The following is a 27,794-nucleotide window of genomic DNA, read 5'->3' as shown; positions in this document are numbered from 1 at the left end:
TTCATATCACAAACTGTATTCACATGGCAGAGGCCCATGCCAGCAAAAGAACTACTAAATGCAGTGATGGCGCATTGTTTGCAGAGCTGAGCTGCTGCCTCAGACAAAAGCCGCATTAGAGACGTGACTTCAAGCTTGCAAATAAGAGCACTGAATCATTCTGGAGCCCTCCAATAGTATTTTCCTCAAGAGTTTGTAATACGTAATTTAAGAGAAAAAGAGCCTTAAAATCCAATATTCTTTTCAGAAATATCAACTAAATCATATCCAGAGGCCAGAAAATAATTGCTTCTTTCTCTTGACCTCTGTACTCCCACCGCTGTGCAGCCGGCCTACCTCATTCTGAAACTGGAAGTTGAAGCTACCTGATTCAACATTTTACTCTGATATCACTGACATCTTCAAGTTGATAGACATGCTAGATTTGCTTTGCCTCCCTACCAATAGGGTTCTAGTATGTTTCCCATGAACAGTTTTCTCTCTGGAGCATACTCTCAACCTCTTTCTTACTCATGCCCTCTGCTTTTCTTCTTTCTCTGTTAGGATCATAATTATCAGCCAAATAACAGTAAAAATCCACTAGGAAAATCAAAAGAAAAATGCCAGTTTAAAATAGATTTGCATATCCAATTTGCACACGCAAAAAACAATTTATTTGTAAAAAATACATGCATATGTGTCTGTGAGAGCATGTATGTATTCACATACATTTTTTTCTAAATCAGACATGGAAGTGTGATGTAGTGAGTACAGGTTTTAATCCAGTTACATATAGTTTGAGAAACACTGATTCACACATAAATTCTTTCATTCTTTATTCAACAAATACTTATCACTGCCAAACACTGTCCTAGGTGCTAGAGAAATAGTGGTAAACAGGACAGATTTTGTTTTAAAAAGATTGCTGGTTAAAAAAAAGTATTTTAATTTAGACTCTTCCTACTTATAAGAGAACTTGAACAGATCTGTACCTATTAATAGCGCATAAGATACTTTAAGATAAAATAGAGCAAAAACTGTCTGAAGAAAGTAGAAATAAAGAAATGCTTTCAGACTCTGGAGCTGAGTAAATTTTGAATACTTGGGCAACAAAATTTGACTAAACTTTCTGATGACCAAAACAAATAAGAAAACATTGAATTATATAGTTATGATTTTCTAATTGCAGAGATGATAAAAACTAATTTTCTGGGAAGACAAAATTTTTCTTTAAAGTGGAAATTTATCAGGCTTTTTAAAAAATAGTGAGTGACATCAGTTAGTGAGCAACTAAGAAAAGAGGAAATAATAGTTTTCAAATATACTTTAAAGGTAAAAATCAAAATTATAACTAAATTAAAATCCTTTGAGGGCAGTTTTGAAAGGGGCTCAGATAAGTTAAAGAAACTTTACTTTCTGATATCTGATTCAAAGTGAGGAAGAACAGTTCCTGTATTTAGTTAATGTGACCATTAGATAGTGTGTCTTAAGTATTAGATATCTTAAATGAGCTTTGGCCAAATTACCCAATTTATCTAACATGTAATCTCAGGCAGATATTCCATTTGATTAAAACTAGAGCCCTAAATTTCAAGTAGCTGTACCATGGAATGCAAGTTCACATTTATTGCTGAAAATGAAGGGTCCTTTAGAAGATTCCTTTAGTATTTCTATGTTTCAAAGATAGAGGTCATCTATTTTCTAGCAGCAGATATAAATACAATTCTAAGATCACAAAAAGAATTTGGAAGTCCCTCTGGGTTCCTTATGATGGGATTAAACTTGGACTTTCTAGGAAATGCAGTGACTGATCCTGTCCTCTTTCCACAAGTGGTATTCCTTCTGGTCCTTCTGTATCTCTGTCTTATGCTTGCATGCTCATTTCTAAACCCTTAACTTTGCCATGTGTAACTGAGAGTAAAAGACTCTTTGACTTTGTCCCTTTTGTCTTGCATTAACTCATTTGAAACCTGGCCACTTAAGACCTGAATTAAAGTTGTAGGAGGGACATCTAGAGTTGAGCTAACAGCTTCCTGGCTTTTGGACTCAGGTGGTTTTTTCATATTCAGCTGGCCACTTACTAGTCATGTGACACTAAACATGTTAAATAATCACTCTGGGCCTCAGGATTCTCAGTTGCAAACAGGACAATAAAATACCTCACAGTATAGCTGTGAAGAATAGAAATAATAGACATAAGGCAGTGACCACGTAGTAAACAGCCAGTAAATGGTAATATTATTTAATCAGAAAGTGAGCCACCACAATTTCATGTATAGGCTTTTTGACAGACTTTCTTTAAGGCAGTTGTACCTACTATTTCTCACAAAGTCACCTTCTTTTTCATGAGCTTCAGTCAGCTTACGATTTTTAGATAAAGGATAATTAGGAATCATTATAGTCACACAGGAAACAGGACAAAATGAAAACTCTCACCCTCTAACACTCTCTCACCCCACCTTTTATTTTGATTGTCTTACAGTCACAGGCTCTATCAAACCTGACCCAGCAGGACTTTTTTTTTAACTGCTTAAATGGGATTTTCATATGAGTCAGGGGTAAGTAATGAGAGTGTCTCCTCAGTAATGATGTTCAATAATAGAAGAGATACTAGAAAGATACCTGCCTAGTAGAATTGCTTGGCAATCCCTTGAAACTCATTTGAGGTACCATTTTTATTATTTATTATTTAGGACTTATGGATTGAATCAGTCTTCAGGCTGACAGTATTTTCAAGTGAATTATTGTCTGGGGGCATCATAGAGTTGCCAGCTTCTGCCATGAAATAATTCAATTTAATTAAGAGCACTTACCACTCCACATTGCATGCAGGGGTAAAAAACCAATGTCAGAAGTGTCTCCCAAACTAAACTAGTCTCCATAGAGGCTTGGGAGACCATGCCCTCCACTCTTACATAGCTGAAGTCAGGTCTCGGTAATCCACTGTTTACTGTAGTGAGTGTGGACAGACCAGCCAAATCTACCAGTTCGCCCTTGTGTTGAATGTCTGCCATTCAACAGACATTTCCACAGACATTTCTGAGAGGATTCTACAGACATTTCTGAGCTTCGATTATGGAGCAGGAAGAAAATAGGCATTTTTGAAGTCATCATTTCACTTAGTTTCTTTGAAGACTAGCCGTTCATCCCTTTCCTTCTAGGAGGATAGATTGAACTGTTTGCTGTTATTGTGCTAAATATTTAATTTAAGCAAGCCAGGTAGGTGGGAAGGGTATGTTTTCCATTGCCAAAATCAGGTGGTCCATGAAGCAAAGCCAGCAGAGATACTATAGAACTTTGACGACCATCGACAGAGCTCCAACATTTTAACATTGGACGATATCTTAGAATTCATCTAGTCCAACACCCTTGTTCTCCTGATGTTAATACTAAAATTCAGAAAGGTTGAATACTTTGTCAAGGTTATACAGTTGGTACAAGACAGCACCAAGACTACAAAAAGATTTCTTTTTTCTTTGTCACTTTTGAATGTTCCTTCATTATGACAATGCTAATATATACTATGTTAAATATGTAAAATCTATGTCAAATGTAAAAAATTTTCAGAAAAACCCTTAGTGCTAGATACTTAAAAATATCAGGTAAAAGAGAGGGCAGCATGTTGACTTTCTTGAAAGAATGTCACAAATTATTAGGCAGAAGAAGCCTGTGGGTGCATGTAGGCAAACAAACATTCCCCTTCGTTCTTTAGGGAACTGACTGGCATTCTTTCTAAGAGACTATGAACTAGGCTCTAGGAGACTTAACAAATGCTGAGGGAAAAACACTTCATTTTCAAGTTGCAGCTCAATTATCCAAACGAATAAAGATATATGTCATATGAGGTATCTGCGCATGTCTTCGTGTGTGTTTAGTGTATTGTGTGTCTGAGTATGCACACATGTATTTGTGTATGTATGTTTCTGTGTGTTCATGTGTGGCTGCACACAAAAATGCATGTCTGTGCGTATCAGTGCATGCGTGCATAGGCGTGTTCTACATCTGTATTCATGTGAGTGTGTGTGCGTGAGTGCATGTATTCAGGCCCCGGGCACCGTGAGTGAGGGGCCTGAAGTGAATCTTGGGCTGATCTGTACCCCTGCATTGCCATTTATCAGCTTTGCTTCTTGAGCAAATATATTGCTTTCCTGAATCTCCATTTTCTTATCTGTAAAGTAGTATGTGCAAAACAACAACAACAACAAAAAAAAACGGTGCTTTTAGTCACTTAGCCATTTTAGTAATTAAACTGAGTTGACTGCATTTATACAAAATTTGGTTATATTTATTGTAGGATCTTCAATATGACTTGCCTCCCAAGCAACCAAATGTGGTATCCAAAAGTAGAGACAGCCCTCGTGAAAACTTGCATTGCCTTGATTGATTAATCCTTACAGTAACTCTGTGAATGAGCGGCAGTAGTTGTCACATTACGTATGAGGGAATAGAGATTTAGAAATGAAGTAACCTGCCCAGAGTAACCCAGAGAGTTTTTAGAGGTCTGGGACACAACCCCACATCTGCCTCTAAAACTAGGCTTGCAATCACTCTCTCTGTCACCATGCCGAGGCCTGAGGCTGTTGTGAAGAACAGCAATGCAGTGGTTGTGGAATTGTCACTGGCATCTGGTTCTCTTTACCCAACAAATGTTTGCTCTCCTCCTTGACACATGTTTCTCCCTCAGATCCCAGCTGGTACACAATTTCTTAAAGCCCATCCTCCATTCTGCCTTATGGAGACACTAAGAAGAAGGTGGCATTGGGAGAAATTCAAACTGGACATATGGGGAATGCTAGCTTCACTTGGAAGTACATCTACTGACACTTCTTCAAAGCACCATTGGTAGTACTGGCCTTGCAAGTTCCTGACAGCCACTTAACTGCCACAGGCCACTGCTCCTGGTATTCCACCCAGGAAATGATAGAAAGAGAACCGCTGGAATGTGACTGCTCGATCCCTTCCTAATCTCTGGAGTCTCCTAAGTCCTTTGACTTCAAACATTAAACTATAAGAACTTGGTTCATAGACGCATGATGGTCACAGGAGGCCCAGCTACTGAGCTATGAAATTCAGTGAAAGCTGGGGAACAAAAAGGTTGCCAGGGGGACGACCTCAAAACTAGTTTAAATAATAATCAGTGAGAAACAGAAACAAAACCCTACTTACAAAATTATTATTTTTGTTTAGCAAGATATATGGACTTAATTTTACACAGAAAATTGCATAGGAAAAAACCTCTCAGTAGTGCTATTTCAAAGCGATTTAATATTTTTAATAAGGCAAATCTTTCTGGTTTACAACTATTTAGGCATGAAATCTTAAAATCCAATCAAAGTCTGTTTTCAATAAATGCTGTTTTACAAATTTTATTGTCTATTTAACAACTCAAGAAAATTAACATTCTTTAGATGTATAAATTTAATCCGAATGACAAACATTGAGCTAACTGCCCTTCATGTAATTTAGTGCCTGTAAAATATGGGATTGCTTTTCTGATATTTGGTCTCCAAATTGTAAATAAGGTCAATTTACCCAGCAGCCTGCAAATTTCTAGGCAACTGTCTTATTCTCCAGTAGTCATTTAGAAACATACAATATATTGCATGACAAATAAGAACTCTTAAGAGATTTTGCCTTTCATTCATTAATAGTTCTTCAAAGGATCGGGGCAAGAGTTCGTATGCTAAAACCATAGCATCAGGAGAGGTGACAAGACTAGTGTCACTCAATGAGACAGAAGTGGGGAGCGATTTTCTCACTTTGAAATTTCTCTCTTAAGGGTAGTGAACAGCACACTGGACTAATGTTCAGTGGATCAGGGTACTCTGAGCTGCGTTGCAAGGCTATATTGCCTCAATGAGGCTCAGATTCTTTCTCTAGTGGGTAAGAATAATCTTAACACCTATCTCATGGGATTTTGAGAGGATTTAATTCAACATAATATATAGACGTTAGCAAACCAAAATCGTCCCCTTTAAAGTAAAGAATTATTAGCATCTTTATAGCTGCTTCTCTGTATACCTTCTCTCACCAGGATGAAATACATACTTTCGACCTTGTGACATAATTTCTTTCACTGTTTAAAATCGACCTTTTCCACTGCCATAGACTGGTCATACAATAGTTACCCTGGTCCCTGAGAGTTATAAAAATGTATAAACGAACCAGTACAAATCCTCTCCACTGCTAGAAAAGCAAATTCAGCGTTGACGCATCTACTGACGGTGTGCCCTTGGCCACCGTCCAGTGAAGCTCCTACACACAATTCCCATCTCTCTCCATGGCTTTGTTGTTCTCTGTGAGAAGCTTACTCTCATACATACACTTTATTTTACTTTTGTGCTTAATTTTACTTATTTGCTGTCTCTTCCATTAGAATGTAAGCTCCACTCAAGCAAGAGCATTTGTCTGTTTCATTCACTTGTCTTATCCCTCACACCAAGAACAATGATCGACATATAGAAAAATGAATGAATGATGTCTAGCACATGACCATTATACAAAGGCTAATATATCTGCAGCCAAAGGAAACCTGGAAACTATTACGAATGGTTCATTAAGGCTTATATTGCTTTTGATGTTTCAATTCTGATCTGTCAAAGCCCATAAAATAATTTGGATATTTTTCATGTCTTCTATCAGGGCCTCATCGGCGGTTTCTTATTTAGGTTATCTTTGTCCTTTTAGTTCTTTTTTCTCTGTGAAGAGGGAGTATACTTCATGCCTCAGATGCTAATTTTAGATTTGTGGAAAACATAAGCCATAATGAAGGAGTGCTATAGACTGAATATTTGTGTCTCTCTCAAATTCATATGTTGAGCCCTAGTGCCTCAAATAGTGGTATTTGGGGAAATCTTTGGAAGATGATTAGGTAATGAGAGCAAAGCCCTCATGAATGGGATCGAGCCCTTATAAAAGAGACTTTGGAGAGCTCCCTCACCCCTTCGCCCATGTGGGGACACATGGAGAAAACAGTTATCTATGAACCAGGAGGTGGGTTCTTCCCACACACCAAATCAGAGCCTTGGACTTCCCAGTCTCTAGAACTGTGAGAAATAAATTTCTGATGTTTAGAAGCCACCCAGCCTATGATATTTTGTCATAGCAGCCTAAATGACAGGGCGTTTCCCTCTCTGCCTGTTAGAGATGTAAATCCATATCTACTCTCCTAAGCAAGTACCCATCATTTAATATTCATAAATTTCCACGGAATACTCAAGTGCAAGAAAACAAAGTGTGATCATAAAGAGCACTAATAATGAACAGGCACAAAATTTTTACCATCCTCTGTTCCCACAGAACTTGGGAGATCTGTCAAATTATTGTGTGGCAGATTGAAAAGGGGGGGTTGTGTCAGAAGTCACCGCCCAATTGTTAGTGACTCTACGTCCATGTTTCACAGTTTGGGAATCACTACTTAGAAAACTCTAGCTTTGTTCATTAGCTGCAACATTAGAAGATGAGCCTGTGGGGATCTTTAAAGAGAAAAAAAATCAACAGTGGAAATGGAACATAAGAACTGGGGAAAAAAAAAAACAAACAAACCCACTACAGTGTTGCTTTCATGGATTTGTGAGAGGGACTTTCTTCTATCTTTATACAATCACCCAAAACCTTTGGACAAGGTTTAACAATGCAGTGAAGGGATGCTTCTTTCTATATTTAGTCCCTTCTCTGGCTCCGTGAATTTGAAAAACACTTCATTTTGTAGGATTTTCCTAAATAAAACTCTGCACTTTGCTTGTACAGGAAGAAACAGAATGTGATTCTATTTCCACTTCTAGAGCCAGTGCAGACATTTCTTTGTTAGACGTCGTTGAAGAGAGTGTAAAATGATACAGATGGTAGTGGCGAAGTGTCTTAATGTCATCCTATCCCACCTATAATTTTGCTGTTTCCTTTGTGATTTTCACTTGGCCACTTCTGCTTTCAGGGAATTTTCCAGACAGAGCCTTGTGATTGGCTACCCTTTAGATAGAGACACAAAAGGCTTTAAATTTATCGTGTCTATTTCCAGAGAGAAAGATGCAATGTTGAGGACATTTGTTTCACCCAGAAAGTCTAAATTAGTCTCCCAAACATGCATATATGCTACAAATACATTTATTTCTCTTCTAATTTTTATCACTGAAGTTCTTTGGTGCTCTGACATAGACTCAGTGGAAAAGTAAGTGCAGCTCAGGCCATTATAATTTATAACATGCAGAGAAAGGCACTCACCAGCGCTGACAGTGATAGCTTCAATAAACTGCTCTCTCCAGCTGTTCGTTCCAACCACAAGGGCTAGGTTTGTCTTCTTAATAAGTTTGTCCACGGTACTCTAGAAAGGTTGAAAAGAGTAAGATAATAACTGCTGGGTTAGTTAAGGCCTCGGAAAATCTAAGACCTTGTTGATTTTGAAACCCCAGAGTTATATAAAGGGTAGCAGATGTTAGGCTCAGAAGAACAGTATTGACATCAAACACTGTTATGATTATGCAAACAGGCATAGTCCTTACTTGGAAACATATTGAAATGGAAACTTCTTTGTAGCAAATACAAATCTCCTTCACTGCCTAATGGCCAATGAAGAATGGCCTCACTGTTTAGAACAGCAGATGCTGCAGAAGCCCATGCCTTCCCCTGAAGGCTTTATGAACTTGCTTCTCTACTGGCTTCATCTAGAGTGTGCTGTCTGCACCTGAATTAACATATGCCCTGCTCAGCGTTACATATCTGTGCATGACTGGAAGTGGCAGATAGACTAAGAAACTAAAAACTCTTACTGCTCTTGTGTTTATCAACATAATGCAGCCAGCTTGCACAGGTTTCAAGGTTGTTGCTGGATGATCATCCATAAATGGATTTTTCTTTTGCTACCGATTTTTGTCAGCCTAGGGGCTGTTAGAGAATTCACTCTCACCCTGCGGCTATTGTAAACAAGAAAAATAAGATAAGAAAAAGTCAGTTTGTGTGGTTTAGAGCAAATTGCAGTTTACCTTACACTGAATTTCCCCCTGCTTTACTAACACCGAACCTCTTTTTCTTTTTCTTTCTACCTTTTTTTAAGCATTTGGTTTTGTACAATGAGCACTTTCTAGCTTTCTAATTGTCCGTTAATGTAACAACAGGAGCAGTCAAGCGTTTACAAGAAAACTAAGTAAGCAGATGCACCCAAAGCACTACCACAAATCATAGCAACTACAGGGAGAAGGGTCATTTTCAGGACATGAGGCTGCTCTTCCCAGAGGAACTACCACATTGACTAGTCTACCATATATCCACACTTACTGTCAGAGCATCCTCGAATTTCCACTAATTGCAAAGAGGCAGAAAATACATATTATTTGTCTTAGGTCAAACTCTGTACATGTTTAATGCACTGTACCTGAATTGACTATGGTTTGAGAGAGAACATGTTATCAGCTAACTGGGTGTAAAAAAAACAAAATGCACAGAAGGCCAAAGCTAAATTAGAATGTCAGATGTGTTAGTTCAACAAGTCATTTGAGCTGACTTGAAATACTGAGATAACGTGAAAGGGCCCATCTCCAACTGGCCTACTCTGTTTTTCCAACATTATTTTTTTTATTGCTTGTTTGTCCTTAAGTTCATGACCTTTCAGCCTCTAGCCTTGTGTCTAGAACAGCTAGTGCCCCTGATAATAGCTGTAACCGTCAATGCTCTTGGTCACTATAACTTGAAGCACATGGCAAGCATCTGCCTTTTCTCTCTTGACTCAGCCACGTCTAATCAAGTACTCTGTCTTAGCTGATGCTGGTTCAAAGTTTTGTATAGACTGAAACAAGAACGGACCCTGACGTTTCCTGAATGTAATGGAAATGGAAACTTGGGGCTGATCTCTCCAAAGGAGCCCTCTTTGTTTGGAAGCCAAGGCGGAGACTCCCATGTTTATCAACTGGAGATAAACAAGTTAAAGGATAGACTGGTCTAACACTTAAATGCAGCTTTGCCTCAAGAAATATCTCTAAAGAACAAAATTTTAAGATAAACTAAACTTAAAAATGTAAAACCCAGGGTAGATTGTAAACTTTAGTTCTTGTTAACCCTGGAAAACTGTGAGATAGCTTGGGATTTTCCTAGGTCTTAATTTGCATATGTGTCCTCCCTTGACTTATGGGAGGAGGGAAAGTGAATAAGATGAACTTGGTGTTCAGATACTTTAACTAGTTCTTTGCCATCTATATTTATCTGGAGGTTTCCTATATGCCAGTGATCAACTCTTCACTGCCCTAGACTTGTAAGCGATTGTTATAACCTCTCTTCTGCAGTGAGTTTTATGAAAGCCCAGCCCTCAGTCACAAGAAAACAAAAACACAGTGGGCAAAGCAGAGGGGGACATTGTGAGGTGTCACCCAGATTTGAGTGTGAGTGAAAAGAAATTTACAGATTTCAGTCGCCTGAAGGGAAAAGTTTAATTGCATTTTTATCTTTTAAAAATTATGCTGTAATTTGAAAGACATTTTACTCTCCACCTGTCTTGTATCATCAGCCACCTCAATTTGTGAACTAAATTAAAAAAAAATAATTAATGGGCCCAGCTAAAAGAAAAGAGGCCACGACAAAAAATCCAGATAAATACCGAGGCTTCTACGTTGGTGGCCTGATTCTCCATTTTGAAATAGTAATTCTGGTTTCCCAGACGGGAGCAGAGTCTGCTTTGGAAAAAGAAGTGGGGAAAATCGTGCTGTGTTAATGGGTTTGTAGTTCTGGAAAGCCAGAAAGAGAATGCTCCTTTTCACAGAACTATGATGTCTTCTGCTGGGATCTTCTCAGATGTTAGGGCCACGTGAGTGAGACAGGATGGGGGTGAAGTAGGGGCAGAGGGAGCGGCTAAGAATGGACAGAAGTTGCACCTCAAAGTCCTAAGCTCACCCTAAGGCCCATTTGTTTAACTTCTGAAAAATAGCTTTCATCATCTAGAGAACTGAGAATTTAATTTTATTAATTAAATGATAAACTCTCTGGTTACAGGCACTATTCCTTCAGTATGCTGACTGTGCTAAAAAAAAAAAAGTCCTGGGATCTTAAGAGGATGACTAAATGTAAATGAGAGCTTGTCAATGGGTATCCATGGGGAGAGCTTACCATCTCCCTCCAAAACAAAGCCTCCTAATTTTCAGCGCCTAACAAAAGCCACCTAAACGTCCCTGTGAATGCTTTGCTTCTAAGAGATTTAATAGCTTTTTCAAATAGAGCTTGGTGTTTTCCACATAACAATATCTTGAAATCCACCTTTGCTTCTTCCTTGCTATCTCCTCAGTCTAAGCCCTCCCTTTGGGCACCTCTGACCTTGGGCAGTGACAGATGCCACCCGCCAAGCCCTGGTTCTGATACTGTTTGGTTTGTAGGATCCCTGTTAACACTCTAATTCCAATTCTGTATTGAAATCCTCTCTCAGTTAATGAGCAATTGCCTGAAGTTACATCTGCCTGTCTTTCCAGATGGATCTGACAGGGCAGGCCAGCACTATGAAGTCTTGGTCCCAGGATGGCCCTGGCCTCCCCGGTGGGTGGCGTTGGTGAGCATACCTTGAATTCATAGGATTCTTCAATGATCACTTCCAGCTTGGTGTGTTCTCCCAAAATAGGGCGCCCCATTTCTGCAATGCGCCTCTCCTCCTCCTCTTTGCTGGTCAGCGGCTGCTTGTCATCACATTCCTCTGTGAAAGGGAAGGGCAAGAAAGTGAGCAATGTGCTCAATTTTATTGGAAATCCTTGGACCCTGCTGCAAGAAAACCAAGAAGGAAGGAAGCCCGAATGACCTACTAAAAGTCCCTTGGTAAGATCATAAAGCTGGAGAGGATAGACACTTGGTATGTCAGGCAGCATATCGCCGTGACAGCAAGTGATTAAAATGTCCCACGACCTAAGCACATTCCAAAGCGCAGATCGGGAAAAGGGACTTACAGGGGCACATTACTGAGCAAGACTCTGCCTGCACATTGTCTGTATTGAAGGAATCACCCAGGTGTCCCCTGTGACGATGGCTCATCTGCTGTTTGTACACATTTCTTCAGCACACAACCAAAAGGAAACACAATTAAAAGAGCTAGAGGGACTCACGGGATAGAGGAATCTGGCCTCTTCCCCTTCACTTTCTACAGGCAACATAAAATGTCCCAGTGCCAAAGAGATGGTGGAAGGGAAATCCTGCCCTTTGCCTCTCAACTTGCCAAGCATCCCTGTTGCAAAGTTAAGAAGAAAACATCCTTTCCATGTTTCAGTAAGATGCCTGCTCTGGTGCTTCCTCTGGTGCAAAGCTGAAATGTGTTAGGAAGACCTTGACCATGTAAATCTTAAAGTACACAAGGAGAGGGAGGGTGAGAGGCCTTTGGGGATTTAATGCTACTCATCATGTGAGCATGATTATTTCCAGAACTACCGTGTAGCTTACACTCCAGGAGAGGCTAGGGGGTGCTGAGAAAATGTTAATGGACTTGAGAGTCCATTAATGAGGGGAAGCTCACAGTTGGCTCCTCTCTGCATGAAGGTCATTAGGATAAATCACAGACTGAAAAGGCCATGCACATGTGAAAGACAAATACTATTCCTGTAATCACTTAGCCCACTTATCCTTCAGGCCCAGGATGCTAGATCAGGACAGGCCACTTCCCCTGAGTTAAGCTGAATAAACTTCATCTCCAAGGAATTAATATCAGTGGTGTAGAAAGACCTCAACCCTGATATCCTTGCTTCTAGAACTTTTCAGGTAAACTTCCTTCAGTAGGAGTCTGCTGACTGAAGAGACACCAGAAAGGAAGGTACTTCTGGCCCAGGCTTCTTGCGTTTTACATTTAGGCATCAGCTTTTGCAGGAGCCCACATTTCCCATCCCTCTAAAGACGTCTGGCTTTTGTCTGCTGCAGGACCCTGCCATGGTGGCTCCATCTGATGCTCTAGCAAATGCTGCAGAGAACCGGTAAGACACAGAGCAGATGGGCTAGAGGCACTGCTAACATTTTATATACCACATGTCAAAACCAACCAAAGGACAGAGCAGAATGTAGCACGTCAATAAATTCTTTGGTATGTCTTCAATTGTGCCTCCTAAAAGGATATTTCAGAATCTGCTTTCCTATACCTGGTGATGACAGGACTCTGAGGAAATTAGATGAAGACTAAAAAGAAGTGATTTTGGATTGGCCAGAAACTGCTGAATGTTAGTAAGTGCAAAGGAGAGGTGCAAGGAGATTAACTTTAACTGTTAAAGTGGAAATATTTTAAGAAGTAGCCTTGGGAAGTTATGACCCAAGGGAAGGCAAAGGGTTCCGATTGATGTCTCCAAGATTTGTCCTTGAAATTATAAGTATATAGTCGAGGAGTTGGGCTGAAATATGTGAAATTCGATTTACCCTGTGCGCAAATCAATCGTGTTGATTCATACTGCTTTCTGATCCTTGAACCTAGGATGTTTTTGGTAGTTTTCATAACCGTAGGTTATATTAATGTCTTTGTTCAAAACCTTGGCTGAACATGGATGCCCTGGAGATTTACATCAAGTAAGAATTATTTTTCTAGAAGAACTACTATAACTTGGATTTTTATTTGAATTGCAAAGCCATTGGGGGAGAATATTTATTATGTTCCCCTTTTCTGAAGTTTATTTATAAATAGTAAGTTGCTTTTAATGAAATTTAAGATAATTTAGGTAGAAAAAAGAGAATTTGCAAAAGAAAGGGGATGTGGAGGCATTAATGTGAAATGCCACATTTCACAAGATGAAATGATTTGGAATATAGTATTAAATAAATGGACAGTAGTAAAAGGAAATCAAATCACACAGTGAGTGCAAAGGTTATTTCCTTTTTAATCATCCCTCGGTCCTTCTGATCAAGAAGAAGCGCATGGTTTGGTGCTGTTATGTCTGTAACTACTTTCTGACATTTGGGTTTTTACCTTTTAAGAAAGAGAAAATAGTTCTCAAGCATAGAGCATTTGACTATATCTAGCTAGAATTTAATAACTTTTTTCCCATTCTAAACTTTTTTTAACCTTAGTTTCTACTCATGACAAATGATACTAGTTTTCCATTTGTGTTGGTAACAAAATTTTCTTTTAAAAACAAATCTAGTCAAGTACAAACATGAGGCAATTTCAAAAATTTACATTAAGAAAATAATAGTATAGTTGGTATGGAGCCAAAGCAAATATTGTACAGGAAGTATGAGAATGACCAAAATTTAGGAAATGCTCTCTGAACAGATTTCATACTAACCTAAAGAAAATCAAGGAACCTTGTTTCTATCACTTTCTACACTCTTTCTCCAAACCTGACTTGAATTTAATGCCACACTTTTATCCCATTGTCTACCCATTTGGAAAAGCTTCTCTATTTCTATCTAGCTAAATCCAACCTATCTTTCAAAACCCTACCTCTTCTTGCATGAAATATCCCAGTTGACCTATTTAGGAATGACCACTCTAACCTTATATTAATTCCTTAATATTTGTGGTGTGTACTGAACACAAATCTTCCTAACATACTATTTAAAATTTTTTAAAGTTACCTATATGTACAAATATCCAGCATGTAAACTTACTGAGATAGAACAATATGTCCCATTGTTCTTCGAACAGTTCTCACATCCCCCAGAGCCTATTACAATGTATGAAATGTATTAGGTGCTCAATAAATATTTGTTGTGTGATTCTCCAACTCACTGTTAAAAAAGCCTCTATTTGCTTTTTGCACGTAAAGATGATTCGTTTGTTTAACACAGGTCATTGCACTCCTACGATATGTCAACACATTGAAGCCTCCAACCCCCTCCATCCTGCTTTTCCAGGAACTGATGGCCTAGTGGGAAGCGAGGCATATAGATGGAACAACTTCTAGTACAGCTCGGTAAGAGCTGAGGGACCAGGGTCGGGGGAGCAACTTACTCTGCCTGTGGGAATCAGGGAAGGCTTCAAGAAAGAGGAGATATTTGAAATTGGCCTTGAAGTATGTATAGAAGCTTGCCAGATGAAGATGGTGGAAATGTTGGCCAAGAGGTAGTAGGGTAAGGAGAGGCATTCCAGGCACGGAGAAATCAAAGCACAGAGTTACAGCGTCATGAAAGGATCGGGGCTATTTTCACTTAATCAATGTCATGAACATTTAAGAAGTAATTATATGTAACTGAGAAAATGCAGCTGGATAAATCCTATTATTTCTCTACAATGATACTGATAAATACACTTATGATGCAGATTTTTGACACTCACAAAGAAGAAAGCTGAGTTTATTTTTTTTTTAAAGTGTCCTATCTTTAGATACCTTTTATTGAATAGGAAAATAGTTAACAGCATTTTTTTTGTATTATCTATTGTGTTTGTTTCCTTTTCTCTTTGAGTGCTGGATCAAATACAGTCAGTTAGTTTCATTCCCTTACTTATGCAATGATAATATGTGGTAGTTTTAGTTTTGCTTCTCAGATAAAGTTCCTCTCTCTCTCTCTTTCCATATACATGTATACTTTTTTAAACTCGCCTTATTTTATTGAGAGGTTGATAATAAATTACATAACATCATGGTCTTAACTAACCAATATGACTTAAAGATCAAATGCATAATTGATAGCTGCTGTTCAAATCAGTATGGATAGACCATAATACAATCCTGTTATTAAATCACCAGTAGGGGACCTCTCTTATCCTGAGTAATGGATTCTGCAATTGGCAAATAAAAACTAACAGGTACCTGGGATCTGGGAAAAGCAGAATTATAAAAAAAACTTGTCTGTGCTTTCTGGCTCAGGCTGCATTTTGAAGCAGTGAGTGGTGAAGGGCTGAGAGTGGGAATCCCTATTAGAAAATAATGCAACCCACAGGAGATCTGTGCCTGAGGAGCTACTGTTTATAGTCTTTATTGTATTTGCAATTTTTAACTTAACAAAGGATGTTGACTGGAAAGGGGGTGTAAGGCTAGTGGTGGGACAATTTGCTCAAGATTATTTTAATCCTTCAATGAGATCTATACTGACAAGTTTGAAAGCAGAGATCTCTTAATAGTTTTCAGCATTTGGCTGGTTCTCTAATAAGAACCTAAAGAGACTGGCACTTTTATTTTTGTGAGGAATATTCTGGAACAACTCTGCAGTCAGGGCTGGGCATCATAATTATTAAATGGGGGTGTGAAAAGTGGGGATGAAGAAAGTCCTGCTGGGGTGGATAGAAGTGTTTCTACCACCATGGCCGGGGATGGGTGATGGTGATGATGATGGCAGAGTTGACTATCCTTGTCCTCATCCAGAGATGCAGCACAAGGAGATGATGCTTGGGCTCTAAACTATCAGGAGATCTAGGACAGTTGTGGAATCCTCTAGTCACTCTGTCAATGTCTCCCCCCTCCCCTCAATCCTGGAAAAACCCCACAGATGTGCTATCATCTATGCACATATGGCTAACATCATGTTACCTGGAGGCAGGAAAGGCAGGCTCTGGGAAGAAATACAGCTTGCTTTCAAAGAAATGTCATTATACTTGAAATCAATGACCCAAGCTTGAGAAACAAGATTTGCAAGAAATCTAGAATACATTGAAACTTGAGTTGAGAGGGAGGGGCCATTGGGATCAGTCTGCTCTCTCTACCATGCCCCCTATCCTGTGCTGATGGGGTTGCATTTTGTTGCCAATGCACCATATCTCTAGCTACAGAGAAGTCACTGTATTATTTAGCGACGTTTTAGAGCAGACAGGGGCTAAATTGTGTCACTTTAATGTCTAAAGACATAAGGAACACTTAAAGGCAGTTAACTTCAAATTAATTAAACTAATTCTCAAGGACCATGAAGAAATGAGTACCTGCAATGGTGATTACAGTAGAGGGAATCGGATGTTCTCTAGCGTGAACTTTCCTGAAGACAGGTTGGCCTAGCAAAAGGACAGGCAGGAAATCAGCAGAATGGATTGCATTGGTTTGCTAGCAGAGCTTTGTGGAATTAGTAAGCTAAACATCACACTGAGATGCACACATCACAAGCAATGTTAGTTAGAGAACTGAATGGTCATAGGTCACTCTTATATAGGTTGCTGAGGTGAGCAGGAAAATGGGGCCAGTGTTCTGCAAGCCACACACACCATGGTCAGGGATGTAGCTAGAATCCTGCAGGTGTCTGAAATGGAGTACCCATGTCCTTCTAGTACTGCTTCCAGAGGCATCATGGAAAAACGGAAAGCACTTGTGTGATGACAGGAACTTGGTTTTCCTTTTCGTGCCAATGAAAGCCTAGAGCAGGCCATTCCCCCCAGTTTTTCCACATGCGAAAAGGGGACAAGTATCTGCTCTGCCCACGTCACAAGTTTGTTTGGGGGTCAAGTAACATAACATTTGGGAACATGCTTCTTTATTTCCTGGGGCATCTGAATGGGAGAATATTGTATTCACTGGCAAGCTTTGCAAGGATACATCATGGTCACAGCGACTGTTCAAATTACCTAGGCCTAGGGTTTTCATTAAACTTCTGGTTCAGCTGACTGCGAGATCCACCTGCTGCTGGCTTCTAACAAGAGCTACCCATAACCGACCTGGGAATCATGAGATTGGGGACTTGGTGCCAACTCTGTCATACACTTGCTGTCTAAACTTGGCCAAGGCATCTCTCTTCTCCAAGACTCAGTTTTCTCAATTGTAAAGTGACACTGAACTTGAAGGGGATTTGTTCCTCTAACCTATGTACTGAAGTGATTAAGTGTTTTTAACTGTCAGAATTTCCATAGTTTGGCTTTCTGAAAAAAGCCAAGTGTCTTATTTAGTCTATTACTTGATGAGTATAATATGATTGGAAGAGCAGCTTTTAAAGAAGTATACTGACTAATATATACTTTCAATTAATTAGGGAACTCTACAGCTACCTGCTTGGGGAATCCAAAATGTCTCTCTCCTGTCCAAACTGAACCAAAATACTTAATTTTATTAAAAATATTCAAATGAATGTGCTGTAGTTTCCCCCTTTTGGGGTCCCCATTGTTCTTCATTTGACTGGAATTCATACTGATGACATTTACGAGACACAGCTGAGCTTTGGATTGAAAAAGGGTAAAGATGCAGGTAGGAGTGAAGGGTTTGAAAAGGAGAAAATAAAAATGCTAGGGTTAGAAGAGCCAACTCATGGCCTTGGACTTATAGCCAGAGAGCCAGGCTGTGAGTCCTGGATGGGTGATATGGGGTAGATTGATTAATCTCTTTGTCCTTTCATTCTCCTATAAGTGAGAACAAATAAAATCTTATTCCATAAGGTTGAGGATTAAATGATACAATAAGTAATAAATACTTCACAAACTCTAATGAGCTACAATGTATAAGGGGTTATCATGTTAGGTGCCTGGAGGGTCCAAGGGTGGATGATGATGTCATCATAGGTCTAAACAAGGCAAGCTCTAGGAGCAACAGGCAATGACTTACAAATTTCAAAGGTATCTTCAGCACTTGATGTCCACCACTAATGAGATCTCTCACATATAAGTACCGGGCTGCGGACCAAACAACCTTTTCAATTTCCATATACTCTGCTTCAAATTCAGATTTTCACACTTAGCTGTATAAGATCACATAAAAGCCACAGGCAGATTCCAAAGGCTAGATTATTAATTCCTTTCTAGTACTCTTGCATCTCAAAGCCTTGACTTCAAAGCCTTAAACTGACTTTAAAGAAAAGCTCTTTGGGATTTATAGCTGCTTTTCACTGTGCAGACCTAAGTTTTAGAACTTTCCCCCACGGTATCTATAAGAGTGGCTCTCAGGCATTCTGCTCTAGTTCAGAAGAAGGGCCACGTAAAGTGAGAGGGAAAGACCAATGTCGAGATTACCAGAGAATTCTGGAACTTTCTCTTGTTTTAACTGTATCAATTTCAGGTCTTGCAAAGAGGTGGTAACAATAGAAAACACTGCTATTTCAGATGAAAGTTTTAGCCATAAGGAAGAAGTTAATGAAGTACATAAAATGAAAGAAACTTTTGGAAGAAGTGATTCTGTCCTCTTGGATGCAAGGTGTGTCCCAGGGGGGAAATGTTAGACATTATTAGACAGATATTCTAAAACTTGATATGAACAATTTCTGAGGAAAAAAAAAAGGGATCCAATTACGTAGATACTAAAAGATAAGATGCTTCAAGTGATATAGAAAGAAGGCTCTAAAAGCAAAATCCTGACATAGTCAACGATAAAAAAACATAAGGTGATATCCAAACACAGCAATGCATTTTAACGAGGCATTCTACAGCCAAATATTTTTAGTCAAGGTCTCATTATCAGGCTGCAGAGGGCTGTAGGTGCTGCTAGATACTAAACTATTTCTACAATGGTTGACCAAAAAAAAAAAAAATTCCTTCAAGAAAGCCACAAAAGCTGACTTGCCAAATTTCTACCTCACACAAATCTCACAATGATAACTAATTGGGTGACAGAATCAGAATATTTTCAAGAAGATTTCAGTGAGTTAAAATGATGCCATGAGAAAAAAAAGATAAAAATCTTAAAAAATGATTGTAAATTCCTACAGTTGGATTCAAAAACAGCATCTACGGCAATGCAGAATTGGGGAGGCTTGACCTGGAAAAGTTTCAGAGGAATCAGATTTAAGAAATCCCCTACTAGGACTGGTCCTGTTAAATATTTTTATCCTTTTCAATTGCTATGTCTCTGAGAATTTATGAATTATTTTGTATTAAATGCTGTGTCTGGAGAGAGGCCGTGGAGACCAATAGTCCATGTAAAATTGGTCGTATTCAGAAAGTTCTGTTTTGGATAGAATTGTGTTGGAACTACTTGATCATAAGTTTATACTAGCAGTGGTTTAAGTTAACCCCAACTCTCACCATAGCATTTTCAAAATAAGAATTTTTGGAAATATTTCCTGTTTAAAATTTTTTTTGTTCAGCTATCTGATTTCAGAAAAAATAAAATTAGAATATTGATACCTGTACAATATATTGGACGTTTGATACTTATCTTCCTCTCTAAATCTGCATAGACCATTATGAAAGGGTGAGAAAAATATTTAGGATCAAAAGAGAGAGTATCTTCTCCTTCTGCACACAAGAAAATAACTTCAGATCATGTTAAACAATGCAATCAATACAGACTGGGTACCATTTTGATTAAAGGGTTTAAACTTTCTAACTGGCATTTTGAGTTTTTACAGGGCATTTTAAGTTTTTACAGAGCATTTTGTAATGCACTTCAAGTGGTAGAAACATTACTAGTTAATTGTAAAACTTACATACCCAAAGAGTGGTTCATTCATATTGATTTGGTGGGATGATGGGAAGGGACTGCTCTGTCTTCTCCCCATAGGGCATTAGCTGTTATTAGGATCCTGAGTTTGGGCCATGAAGAAATCTTGGATGTCAACTCCTATTTTTCCTTGAGGCCAGCATTTGTCTTATTTATTCTGGTACTTTTTTGGAACATATAGCAGGGTGCACTGCACATCACCAGTGCTACGTGAACATTTGTAAATTGATCATTGTCAAAATGTGAACAATTACAGGTTCTCTATACGAGTCTACTTATAAATAAACACAGCACACACATTGTTAATGTGTCAAATGTTAAATGTGTAGAATCAGCAAGAGCACAGATCATGTTAATACAGGTTACATAAAATGTGGTTTCCATTTAATTTTTAAGGATATTTAGGGGGAAATGAGGAACATTTAAAAAAATTGTCTTACCATACAGGTATTTTCCTTCATTAAGAGTAAATAAAAATGAGAAATAATTTTAAAGAATGTATACAAATATATGGTGAGAACAGACAGTAAGAAATAAAATTTGATGTCATTAGACTTTAAAAATTCATACCTGTTATTGTGAAGCCACCTGAAAAAGAAAAAATAAATAAATGTTACAATTTATTTAACTCACACTTTAATAACAAATACCAATGACATTAGACTGCCTGACAATCCATCCAAGGTATAAAAACTTCCCAAATTATATTTATAATTAAGAAAAATATAAAAACATCTATTCATGACTTAATCACTGATCACTCTTTTTAAGATTATGGGATTTAGTGCACAAATTTAATTCTGTGCATACATAAGAAATCACTGATTTTTAAAAAGGTTATACTAAATTAAAAATGGAACATAAACTATCTGGCCTTAACAAAAATGAGGCCAATTATCCTAAACAAAATGTTGCTAGTAAATCAATAGAAATGAAAGTCAGAAAACTACTGTATCACCTGACAGAAATGGAAAATAACCTAAAAAAATGGAAAAAAAAATGCAAGAAATGAAATGCTTACCAAGCTCATTCAATAACAGGGCTGTGAAAGAAACAAGACAAAGACAAACACAGAATAAGAGACCAAATGAATAATGAAAGTAAGAGGAATATCAGCAGAAAGAAATCCAGGCAGATCTGATTACAGTAGTAGGGAGCCACTACTAAAAAATAGGTGCACCCCAAGGAAATGTGGCATTGGGAGTATTTCCAAACAAACATCCCAACGCTAATTTCTGCAAATGTGTGTGATTGACTTTATATAAATATATATATGTGTATATATATATATACACACACATACATATATACTTCACTCTATATATTATTTCTTTACACTTAATAAAACATTTCTACTATATATGTTTATACACAGTGTATATATCTAGTTTACTAAATATAGCATATAGTAGGAATATTTTATGAAATTAACCCTAAACTTTATTTGAGTGAGTCTTTCCATTAAATAGTGCCTGGTAGCTGATTCAACATATGGAAGACTCAAATCATCCAGGATCTCAGGTATTGTACTTTTCATTCAATGAAAACAGATAAAACATCTTAAAAAATTTCATTTTGGCCACCCTGCATGGAAGGATGATTTGACTCAAAGTAAAGTTCTCTCTCTGGAGGTTCTATTTGCATCATATTTTGGCCATCAAGGAATGCTTGTGTATTTTAAATCCTCAAAACTTGAATCCCAGGAATTAGCACTTATTTGTGTGTCCCTATCTATGATTTCTGTACATTATAATTGGACAACCGGAATGCCTCCTGTGGACACATAAGTCCATGGAAGCTGATGAGGCAGGGAAGGGGACATACGTAATTTGTCTTTCAGGTTATGTGCTTTAAGTCCAGACTATACTGTAGCACTTCATTTTGCCAAAAGGTACCTGGCTGAATGTATCAAATAAATTAATTCTGGAGTGGTAGATGGGACTGTTACAATTACTTTCCCAGGCTCAGTTTTCTTTTTAAGGGTAGTGGCGCTAGAGGAAACTTTCTAAAACAAGTCAGTAATTTTATTCATAGTGACAAGAATCCACTTGGCGGGTGTGAAACTGGATAGTGCTATCAAGGAATTTTAATTTGCTTTTACATGAGGGCATATTTTATTAAAATGACAATCGAAAGAGCTGTATCCAAGATGCTCTTCCTTAAGATAAAAGACAGTCCTTTGGAGGACTGTATGTTAATGAGGCATTTTTGATCCCACCTTTGTAAGAAATCAGCACTATTTCCTAAAGTATCTCTTCCTCCTGCTTACTGCCTATGAAGCATATTAAATAGGCTGCATTAAAATAGGTTCCCAGGGCTTTTCTCTCCATCATTTAAAAGGCTTCTCTTACCATTTTGAACATGATTAAGTCAGGGACATATACTTTTTTTTTTTTTTTTTTTGATGGACTCCAAGGCCATTGAGTTCTTGCCAATGTGGGATTAGTTAAATTCCCCTAAATGTTGGGACTGTATAGGAATTAGTCCTATACATTTGATTTTTTTCCCCTTATATGTAAAAGTGTAAATTTCTTGCCAGGTAGTCCACCTAATCATCTCCTATACTGTTCTCATTAATTGTATGAAATTAATAAGAGCTATTAATATGTAGTATGCTCTTTTTTATATGTATAACTAAATATATAGGATTCCTTTTAAAAATGGCTAATTATAGAAGATAATTATAGGAAGGACTCGTAATAATTCAGAATAAAAAATTATCTTTAAAGCTGAGATAAAATTCCTGCCCTTCCTTATCAACTATAGGTCACATAAAACAAATATAAAATCAAAGAGAGCAAGTAAGTTGTCTTCTTTGTTCAAGTATTTTTTAAAAATATAAGTAGAAATCAACGAAAAAAACCAGTTATAAGAATACTACTGTTTATTTTTTTCTTTTTACTATACATGTTAGAAATCTGTCAATTTTATGAAGAAAAACATTTTGGAGTGTAAGCCTAGTAAGGCCTTAACTAGGGGCTAAATTTTTACTAAAGGACCATGTCCTTCTTACTAAAGAAAACTGATTTGATGATGGTATCATACATATAGTTCCTTTTAAATGTCATATTTGATATGAAAAATATCATGCCCAAATGAACACTAGAATATTGATTGATACCACTGCTCTTTAAGGATCTTCATTTTTATTAAATATATATTTTTTTGAAAACTGGGTTCTCTGAAGAAGCCTAATTATCGAATTCTTTAGAAATTTCCTCTTAGTTGCCATTAGACTCATCTACCACTATTACTAGGTATTAAGTAGTCTTTATCACTAACTTTTCAGGGGAGATTTAATAGTTGGAACCAAATTTTAGAATAATCCGAGTAGTGAAAAACTAAATGTATAAATTGTTCTCTTATACGATCACTTTTGAGTTGCAGAAACCTCTTTCAAGCATTTATTAGATCAGGTATTAATCGAGGTGAGTCGGCATTTCCTGAAGAAGATGGGCATTACTTGGTGCACTCGTGAGTTAGGGAAGGGAAATGAAACGGCTAAAGCTTCAAAGGAAATGAAGTGTAGTACTTGGAAGCCGAGGAAGAAGAGAGAGGTAAGTGTGAGAGTAGGGAGACACGGAGAGAGAAGAGTACAATTTCTCGCTGGTATGTCTTTGTATACTCTCACACCTTTCATTCCTCTTCTTATCCATTTTGGTTCCTCAAGCACAAGGGAGAAACTGCACTCTTTCTCATATTCCTCACGGTCAAATATTCTAATGGTAATGATCTTCCTGTGGGAACACAAGACAAAGGCAAAACAAATGGTTGGAGTCGCACGCTCATGCTAGGTGTTCACCAAGCTCAATGTTACTGTGATGTTATGGAGGGAGACCTGGCCACACATGGACCTCCCGGAGTATGTAAAAGGGCATCATGGGTGCTCTCAGCTGGCCCCCATTAGGTTTTCCTTGCTAATTTATCATGTTCACAAACCCTTCCTGCTCCAATTAGCAGTCAGGAGGTACCCCCAACTTAGGAAATCAGAAAGTTGGCTTCATTTTGGCATAGCAAGCATCTGCATCAACTTTCTTAGAAATAGAGAATTGATCGACTGCACTGAAAATTAATATCTCAGAACTGCAATGTACAGAGTGGCCGAAATTGGCTAATGGAGCTACAGGCAGGGCCCACGGCAGTCCCGGGTGAGATCTATGCCCTGTTACATAGGTGGAGGGATATGTGTGTTGTAAGTCACGTTCTGAAGAATGCAGGCATCCAGGGGTGGCACAGGCCAGCAGAAGCTGTTGGGCTCAGCCCTGGAGCAGCTCCCCCACCTTTCTTCTCACTCATCTCCACCAGGCGGGGCTCTCCAATCTCAAGGAAGAAGGTCTTGTTTTTCTCATACTCCTCATCATCAATTACCTTGACTGATATTGTTTTGCTGAAACAGAGAAGAATAGAAATTGACGAACAAGGGGAAGAGAAAAGAGAAGAGAAGGAACACAAAGAAGAGGAAAGCAAGGTAAACGAGCCGTACTCCCAGACAAACAGCAATTGAGAAACCTCTGTATGGTGAGTTTTTCCTTCAAGAATGAGTAGGGGATAGGTCTGAACAACTGGAGAGGTAACCCATACACAGCAACCCTGTCCAGGGCCAAGAGTTAGTTCAGGCAAAATACAGCACTCAGTACTAACAGGTTTACCATCATTATGAGAAGAAAAAAGCAGAAAGACACAGACCACAATAATAAGAAAAGAAAAATATATTTATTTAGTAAATGCCTTAACTGTAAGATTCTCTGAGCTGTGCCATGGAATTCACTCCTTTAGAACAAATTAATAAATCACATCAAAATATTAACGGAAGTTATCTCTGAGTGTTAGGCTTATGGGTTATATTCGGTCTTCTTTGTGCTTTACTGTATTTCCAAACATAATATTTTTATCGTAAGATTTTATTAAAATAATAAATGTATCAAAGCATCACAAAAGAAAATAAAAAAGTCCTTTATCTTACCCCACCCAGCGTCCTAGAATTAAAGTCTTATTTGGGTTAGTCAGATTTCCCACCTAGATCACAAGGGGAAGTTGTTCATGTCTTGTTTGTCTTTCTAAAGATGGAAGCTGAAGCCTCCCAACAGCTGTCTTGAAAAGTGGGGGGTGAGGAATCATGATGTTATAGCTATTTTCATCCCTCACAAAGCTGAGTTTCAACCTTGACAAAATATGCCATTTACCCTACTTTTAAACTCCACCGATACGCCAAGGCATTTCGTTAAGAATTCTTCCTGTAACTCATCCTTTAGCACTTCTTGCCTTTTGGACTTCTGGTTGTGAGTGACTGACAGGCAGGTAGGAAAAATGCAAATATTATGCAAATATCAACTTTCCATAAGCCTTGATGACTCTGAAAATAAATCTAGTGTTATCTTCTAATTAATAAGGGCTTAATTGCGTCATGTATTACAACTTAGAGCCCACCCTACACTTGTTTGTCCTTGAAATTGTTTTTTTTTTCAGTAACATTGGCCAAGAACACCTCTCACTAATGTTTTTGAAACAACAAGTTTATATAGACACACAATTTAACGGCATAGATATTATTTAGCTTTGGTCTTCCAGAAGGAAACTGGTTTATAATTTTTAAAAAATTATTAACCCAAACCATCACATTTCATTTAGACCTATGCATGCCAAAGAGTATCTATCTTCCTTCCTAGACTGAAGGAGGCTACGAATAGAAGTTGCTTTTAATTCTCTGAATTTCCCAGCTCCTGATAATAAATGCTTTAGTCCTGCTTTCTTGGGTTAGCTCTGTAGAAGTGAGATCAAGTGACAGGTTCTGGTCCTTTGGAGCCCCCATGACCTACTCTCTGCTCCTCAGCTACAGAACAGCCCTGCATGATGCTCACATCCCAATTTCTCACTAGTAAGGAGTTGGAACTCATGACGGCGCCTTTTCCATCTCAGTTCTGTCCTCAAAGACTGAAATACTAAGGCTAGATGAGCAGTTGTAAATGCCTAAAGCAATAATCATTTTTTTTTTTGAGTAGTTAGATATTTAATAACCATGTGACAAAGTCCAACTACATGTATAAAGTGAAGAGTTCCTGTCTAACTTCTAGAACAATTTTCTGGAATTCATCTGTTCACTTAGTGTCTTTTGAAAAATCAGCCTGCCTTAACTAAACCAGGATATCTGATCACTCCTCATTATCCAAAAAATACAAAATATTAGAGAAAGCAAAAAAAGATGTTAAGATATGATGATAGGTATGCTTTTTATTTAAGAACGGAATTTGATGTTGCAAGTGAGACCAAATGTACTATCTAAACACTTGCTAAACATTTATCTTCTTTGTCATCAAACTTATGCATTTTAGGTATTAATTTCCATCTTACTGCCTTGTAATCATAAACTATAGTTGCACATCTCTCCCAAAACAATCAGCATCATAAGACCATGTGTGAGAAAGTGTTGATGGATACCAGAAGGGCCATACTCCTGTCTTCTGGACCCAATGACCCAACATTCATTATCAAGGTACTTCATGGTATGGTACATTAAACTAGATGTCATATTTCAATGTTCTCACTTATATTACTTAAAAACGTTTGAGTTACCTTTCTCCATCTTACATTCCCAATCCATCTGCATCTCATTGCAGATTTTACTCTATTGTAAAAGTAAAGAAAGCACAGTGAAGATGGTTGGAGTTGCCTTGCTCAATAATAGGGCGTTTGTGTAGAAAAGGCTACTGGTTTCATGCTGAAAGGGTCACATGACTACTTATTCACAAACAAATAGAAACCACCAAACAACATGCTGTTTCTTATCTTTGATAAATTTAATCCTCTGTTGCTGTAATAGCTTTATTTTCTATACTCTGAGTAGCTGATGAGTGTGAGAAATGTAGGGCTCCACATAATTTGTTTGTATAATAAAATAAGCACAAAATTTATCATAAGAGTATTACTATTCACTAGGATCATATTCCTTAGAAAATATTTCAGTATTTGGTAACTGTGACACCAGGAAATCAAAGATGAAGAAAAAGAAAACAGTACCTCTGTGGGTACCCGGCAAAGATACCTAAAATAGATAGGATTTGCATAATGGCATATCATTTCAAAATCATTAGCAATAAAATCAATAGTGCCCCTGACAGGAGGAGCCATTACATTTTGTATCGATTTTGCCTCACTTGCACAGTAAAGCTATTAACAGGAAATGATTGTTAAAGGACATTTTAATCAATTTAAAGAGGCAGAATGAAGTCAATCCTTCTGATAGCTCTCTGGATCAAGGGAGGTAAAAATAAGAATAGATTGGTAATGTTCACCTTTTGCTTCAGAACAGAACTATTTATATCCCTAGCAAAAGTAGCAAAGGTAAAATTAAGTCTTGTAATTTTTAAAAGAACATTTTCTTGGGATTTCTTTTGCTTATTTTCCAGAGCTGAATGCATCAGAGATTGTCACCACTTCTTTATCACAGGGGATGTTACGTGAGATCAGATTGATTTGGTGAAGATAAGCAGCAGAAGCATGCCTCTGTTCCTCACAGTTCTGTGGTAGAAATAGAATTTCAAGGATTGAAGAGACTTTAAAGGTCTCTCCAGTTTTCCCCTATTGTCACACCAATCCCATATT

At 37.9% G+C, this 27,794-nt stretch overlaps 1 protein-coding gene across 19 annotated transcripts in view; it reads right to left on the bottom strand.

Annotated features, from left to right (window-relative positions):
* SLC8A1 (solute carrier family 8 member A1) overlaps positions 1–27,794 on the bottom strand; it is a 352,258-nt gene that overhangs the window by 52,656 nt on the left and 271,808 nt on the right. For 12 of the 19 annotated variants that reach the window (XM_039887320.1, XM_039887317.1, XM_039887319.1 and 9 more), the window contains exons 3-8: positions 23,829–23,932; positions 21,217–21,237; positions 20,766–20,783; positions 16,766–16,834; positions 11,511–11,641; positions 8,200–8,299 (exon numbers count right to left, since the gene is read on the bottom strand). In XM_039887320.1, coding sequence (XP_039743254.1) covers positions 8,200–8,299; positions 11,511–11,641; positions 16,766–16,834; positions 20,766–20,783; positions 21,217–21,237; positions 23,829–23,932 — 443 coding nt within the window. Of the gene's footprint in view, positions 1–8,199; positions 8,300–11,510; positions 11,642–16,765; positions 16,835–20,765; positions 20,784–21,216; positions 21,238–23,828; positions 23,933–24,475; positions 24,583–27,794 lie in introns of those variants that run through there. The other 7 variants (XM_039887329.1, XM_039887328.1, XM_039887332.1 and 4 more) reach the window with 6 other exon arrangements.

Source organism: Pteropus medius, unplaced genomic scaffold (assembly GCF_902729225.1).
Source record: "Pteropus medius unplaced genomic scaffold, Ma_sr-lr_union100, whole genome shotgun sequence".
Classification (NCBI taxonomy): Eukaryota; Metazoa; Chordata; class Mammalia; order Chiroptera; family Pteropodidae; genus Pteropus; species Pteropus medius.
This window is presented reverse-complemented; position numbering and strand designations above follow the sequence as displayed.